Genomic DNA, 5,366 nt, shown 5'->3' with positions numbered 1-5,366 from the left:
GATGGCATTGCTGGTTTCATAGAAACACTGCTCTAGCTGGCTGCTTTTATTTTTCCTCCTGAGTAGTGCTATAAAATATTTATAGATTTGTGTGTGCAAATATAAATATCATATTATATCTCTGCCTTTCCCTTCCTTATTATGTCAAAGGCTGAAAACAAATTTATGTGTCCGCTTACTGAGGTGTGTCTCCTACATTGCCCCCTCTCTCACCAACTATTTACAGGTAACACCACTGAATGAAGCATTCCCGGGTGAGACTCCATATCGGTTATAGCGATGGCGAATAGGGAACAAGAGCAGCCAATCATGCAGTCTGAAAGAGCACCCAGATCCTACGGCACCGGCGGCTACGAACCTGTCAGGGGCACAACGAGTCCACAAGTACAGGCCACTGCAGTGACCATAGAAATCATGGACCTTCAAGGAGAACGTGATCATTTGGTCTGGTCAGTCTTTAACACTGCGTACATGAATATTTGTTGCCTGGGACTCCTTGCCCTTGTTTTTTCTGTCAAGGTAAGAAGTTGACCTCTCAAATATGTGATGCCTGTCCATTTATATGATCTGCTAACCCCGAAACTGTGTGTGGTATTCCATGTCCAGCCCAGGAGAGTGATCCCATACTAGAATCATAACTAACCAACTAAACAATCATAGGGCAGTTATGCTTTCCTGTGGATCAGCTCAGTTGTTGGACAGTAGTTATGAGCGAGAAGGGCTGAACCTTGAAACCTGTATCTTTGCTTATCTCACTACGGTAATGTTAGCATAACAAACACCAGATTGTCCCTCAAAGATTTTCCTGAATACCATATGGCTCTATATTTATCTTATTAAAATATGACATTCCAGAAGATATAATATACTCATGATATAATATACTCATTGATGTAATGATATTATCTATGATATACATTAGTCATTCAGTGAATTAAGCACCTTGACAACATAAGCCTGATACACCAAGTGACCGAGTCAATCAGTTTTATCATAGGGTGGGGTTACTATCTGAATAATTCAACTCATAATGACTTAAATATCATAGAATCTCCTATTCCTAGCAATATTGCAATTGGTCTTAATTATTTATTTCTTTTGAATAATTTGCCTTCCTTTTCTACATCTTTTCAGCTTTCAAAGGAGGGTCACTGACCCCAGCAGCCAAAAAACGATTGCTCTGTAAGGCTAAAGATGTATTATTATTGTTACTTTTTATTTCTTATCTTTCTATTGAGTCCCTCGTATATTCATATTCCCGTCTCTCGTTCAATCTTCCTGGTTGCTAAAGTAAACAAGACCCTAGCAACCACATAGCTGCTAAAATACCAAAATGGAAATCAGCTAAAATGAAAGGTAAATAGCTTAAACTCTACAACAAATAAAAAATGAAAGCCAATTGCAATTTGTCTCAGAATATCAATGTGTATGTCATGCTAAAGGGTAATATTAAGGTGAACGACCCCTTTAAAAGAGAGATTCTTGTTGTAGAAAACCCCCAGTCAGTGAGTTATGCATACGTGTAATGTTTTTCTTTAAGCCCAATACACTTGGACATTGTAAGATGCTTCCAAATAAGTTGTGCCCAAGTCCCCCTCATTGAGTATAAGCCGCCGGGCATGCATTCATACCAGAAGAGCACCATAAAGTTGGCCATACACGTTACATTTACGTTTTTCCTGCAACCATTGGTCGCAAGAAAGATCATTCGTACCCTCCATTGACATTCAGGGCTAAATCATCAGATATGGAGGTAGAAACAATAGGGATTCTACTCCTGTCTGATGATTCAGCCCTAATCGCTTGCCTTTGGTTGGCGCTTCAACGGCGCCCAATCAAAATCTTTTGTCCCTTCCGATCGGCGAGACGACCAATATCCAAGGCTTTTGCGGTATTAGTCGTCTCATAGATCCACCAAGGCCCACAAGAGCCAGCGCCCACCAGGATTTTCCCGGTGGCCCAGTCCGACCCTGAGCCCACGGGCCAATTAGTGGGAGACCCAAGAAGAGTGGGCCATCTGTGGCCACCATAAGGCTGGCCTTATCATTTGGTTTCAGTGGGTTGCAATCAAGGCAACAAGTTCTGGTTCTCTCTAGGTTTGCCATCTGCTTCAGACAAAATTCACAGGCTGGGTTTTAAAGGCAAGAGCTGTTTATTTTATTGAACCACTTTCAAAATATAAGCACTTTGTAGAACTGTTTTTTTATGGGAAGGAGAGCAGCCAAGTATTCTAAACAGGGAAAGTCAACATTTAACAGAACAGGTGGGAGGTGTGTGCTTAGGAACACATTGGTGCACTTAGGAACACATTGGTGCACTTAGGAACACATCGGCGCACTTAGGAACACATTGGTGCACTTAGGAACACATCGGTGCACTTAGGAACACATCGGTGCACTTAGGAACACATTGGTGAACTTAGGAACACATCGGTGCACTTAGGAACACATTGGTGCACTTAGGAACACATCGGTGCACTTAGGAACCCCAATTGTGCACTTAGGAACACATCGGTGCACTTAGGAACACATTGGTGCACTTAGGAACACATCTGTGCACTTAGGAACACATCGGTGCACTTAGAAACACATTGGTGCACTTAGGAACACATCGGTGCACTTAGAAACACATTGGTGCACTTAGAAACACATTGGTGCACTTAGGAACACATCGGTGCACTTAGAAACACATTGGTGCACTTAGAAACACATTGGTGCACTTAGGAACACATCGGTGCACTTAGAAACACATTGGTGCACTTAGAAACACATTGGTGCACTTAGAAACACATTGGTGCACTTAGGAACACATCTGTGCACTTAGGAACACATCGGTGCACTTAGAAACACATCGGTGCACTTAGGAACACATCGGTGCACTTAGGAACACATCGGCGCACTTAGAAACACATTGGTGCACTTAGAAACACATTGGTGCACTTAGGAACACATTGGTGCACTTAGGAACACATTGGTGCACTTAGAAACACATTGGTGCACTTAGAAACACATTGGTGCACTTAGGAACACATCGGTGCACTTAGAAACACATTGGTGCACTTAGAAACACATTGGTGCACTTAGGAACACATCGGTGCACTTAGAAACACATTGGTGCACTTAGGAACACATTGGTGCACTTAGAAACACATTGGTGCACTTAGGAACACATTGGTGCACTTAGGAACACATTGGTGCACTTAGGAACACATTGGTGCACTTAGAAACACATTGGTGCACTTAGGAACACATTGGTGCACTTAGGAACACAGCTTTAGTAATCAGGACTTCTTGTCCATTGATGGATTTTAATGACAATAAGTGTTTTGGGGTTATTATATATAAGATTGACACTGTATTTATACTATCAAGTGTTCTGGGTTTATTTTACTTTAAATTACACTGGGGTCATCAAACTGGACATGAGATATTGAAAAGGAATCAGTGTAGAAAATGTCTTGAAAAATCACCCTCTGCTATGTATTTGGCAGAACAGTACCCTCTCCGGCTTCTCTGTCAGGAACACGTTGCTGTATTGCCTGGCAGGAGATGCTATCAGTCAGGTAGGAGTGCTCCGTTGCTATGTGAGTGGAGTAACCTGGGCGCTGTAAGATACGATCAAATCCTACCAAGGCACAGAACAGCATGGAGCTTGGGGGGCCCTCTCCCAGTCAGAGCCAGCCTGCCACAAAACAATGAAATTATAGCAGCTAAAAGGCCAGCCATGGTTGCAAGGTCCGCTGTATGGAAGTCCTCCACCCCAGCCCCATCTCCAACTTTAATTTCATCTGTCTGCGGGGGGCAGGAGGCTGAATGGGTTGGGTAACCGGTGAGCAGAGTCTGTGCACATCAGCACCTGGCGTTCTCAACCCAGTCACTACTTATAGGGCCTGTGGGGGGCTGTTTGGGACAGGGACTATTTTGGATCCCAGCCTGAGTCTATAGTTACTCCATGGAAGAAGAGAAAGAATGCCAAAACGAAGGGGATGTAAAAGTGAAAAGCTGAAGTAAGATGGGACTCTCACAACTGCCACAGCACAGCAAGGGTATCATTTAGGCCAGAAGCAACTAAAGTTTTATGGTCCACCATATATTTATAGGGACAGTGCCGGCTGTCCCGTGAGCTCCTGTGGTGACCAATATTTGTCTGCACTTAACAAGAGCTGTGTCAGTCTTTAGATTTGGCCACAATAGTAGCACCCCAAATAAATGTATACTGATTCCTGGCAACCCCCCTGTCCCATGTGGGCAAAGCTATTTTGAACCCCTTTGTGACTTTACACCTGACTGTATTGTAACAACAGGTAGATTCCAGCACTGCATCCCTTTCTATTTGTTTACATAGCGCAGAATGGTTTCAATATTGACCATAAAGATCTTTATTGCTCACTTTGATGCTTCAGTTGCGCACATTGCAAAAAGGAGTGATATATATCCCTATGCGGTGCCAGATGCCTATAAACTGTGTTAGAGCCCTGTGCTTTTATTTCTTCCCCACTCTCATACACCTTTCTTGTAGTCATGTGAATGCTTTATCGATCCCAAGAGGCCCAGACTGGCAAGCTGTGGGTTCTGGCAAATGCCAGGGGGGCTACTGTAAGATGCCATAGACAGTCACTATTTATTGGGCTGGTGGGGGCTGTTTGGGCCTCTGTGTACTTGGAATACCAGGGGCTATTTTGAATCCCAGTTCAGGCCTGGGTTTCATGCTTTACACACTAAAAAGCTTTTTTTGGTTTTGTCTTTCAGTCCCGGGACCGGAAGATACTCGGGGACAGCAATGGAGCACAGAGCTATGGATCTTCTGCCCGAGCCGCCAACATTGTAGCCTCTCTGCTCAGTATTGTCGCCTACATCATCACATTGGTTGTACTTATGCTTGAACTTCCCAAAAAGTGACTGAGCCCCAAAAGATCGCTGTCAACTGGGATTTTAAAGCACATTTTCATGCTCTGTCTCATTCTTCTTGTATTTTTATAAATTTGTTGTTAAATGCTGAATCATGTGTTCCTTAAGTGCTGTTTTAATTAAATCCATATTTCATTTTATCCAAATGTATACAGAATAAACAGTTAAAACAAGTGCAAAGTAATTTTTCCTATGCATAGGATTATCCCAGTATTTGACATGTAGTGACACCAAAATGAATATAGCGAACAAGGTAAGGCAGACAAGGGTTAATACAGGAAGGAATCAGGAGCACTTACCCAGAGCAGTGCTGGGAAATCAAGAACCGGCCAAGAGCATTAATGGGCTTTAAATGGGATGTTCATTCTAATGCATAGAAACTCATTTCTAAAACATGTAACACATTATTGTACTTATAAGCACTCTGTTTTCTGTGCTCCTGGATATTGTATTCTAAGT

General features: G+C 42.8%; 1 protein-coding gene across 1 annotated transcript; it reads left to right on the top strand.

Annotated features, from left to right (window-relative positions):
- LOC116410311 (dispanin subfamily A member 2b-like) lies at positions 1-5,080 on the top strand. Its single transcript, XM_031900541.1, has 2 exons — positions 1-519; positions 4,749-5,080. The coding sequence occupies exons 1-2, from the start codon at positions 280-282 to the stop codon at positions 4,896-4,898; spliced, it is 390 nt and encodes a 129-aa protein (XP_031756401.1). The 5' UTR covers positions 1-279; the 3' UTR covers positions 4,899-5,080.
- The last annotated feature ends 286 nt before the right edge of the window (positions 5,081-5,366 follow it).

This window comes from Xenopus tropicalis, chromosome 4 (genome assembly GCF_000004195.4).
Source record: "Xenopus tropicalis strain Nigerian chromosome 4, UCB_Xtro_10.0, whole genome shotgun sequence".
In the NCBI taxonomy this organism is placed as follows: domain Eukaryota; kingdom Metazoa; phylum Chordata; class Amphibia; order Anura; family Pipidae; genus Xenopus; species Xenopus tropicalis.
Note: the sequence above shows the minus strand (reverse complement) of the source record. Positions and strands in the feature narration are given on the sequence as shown.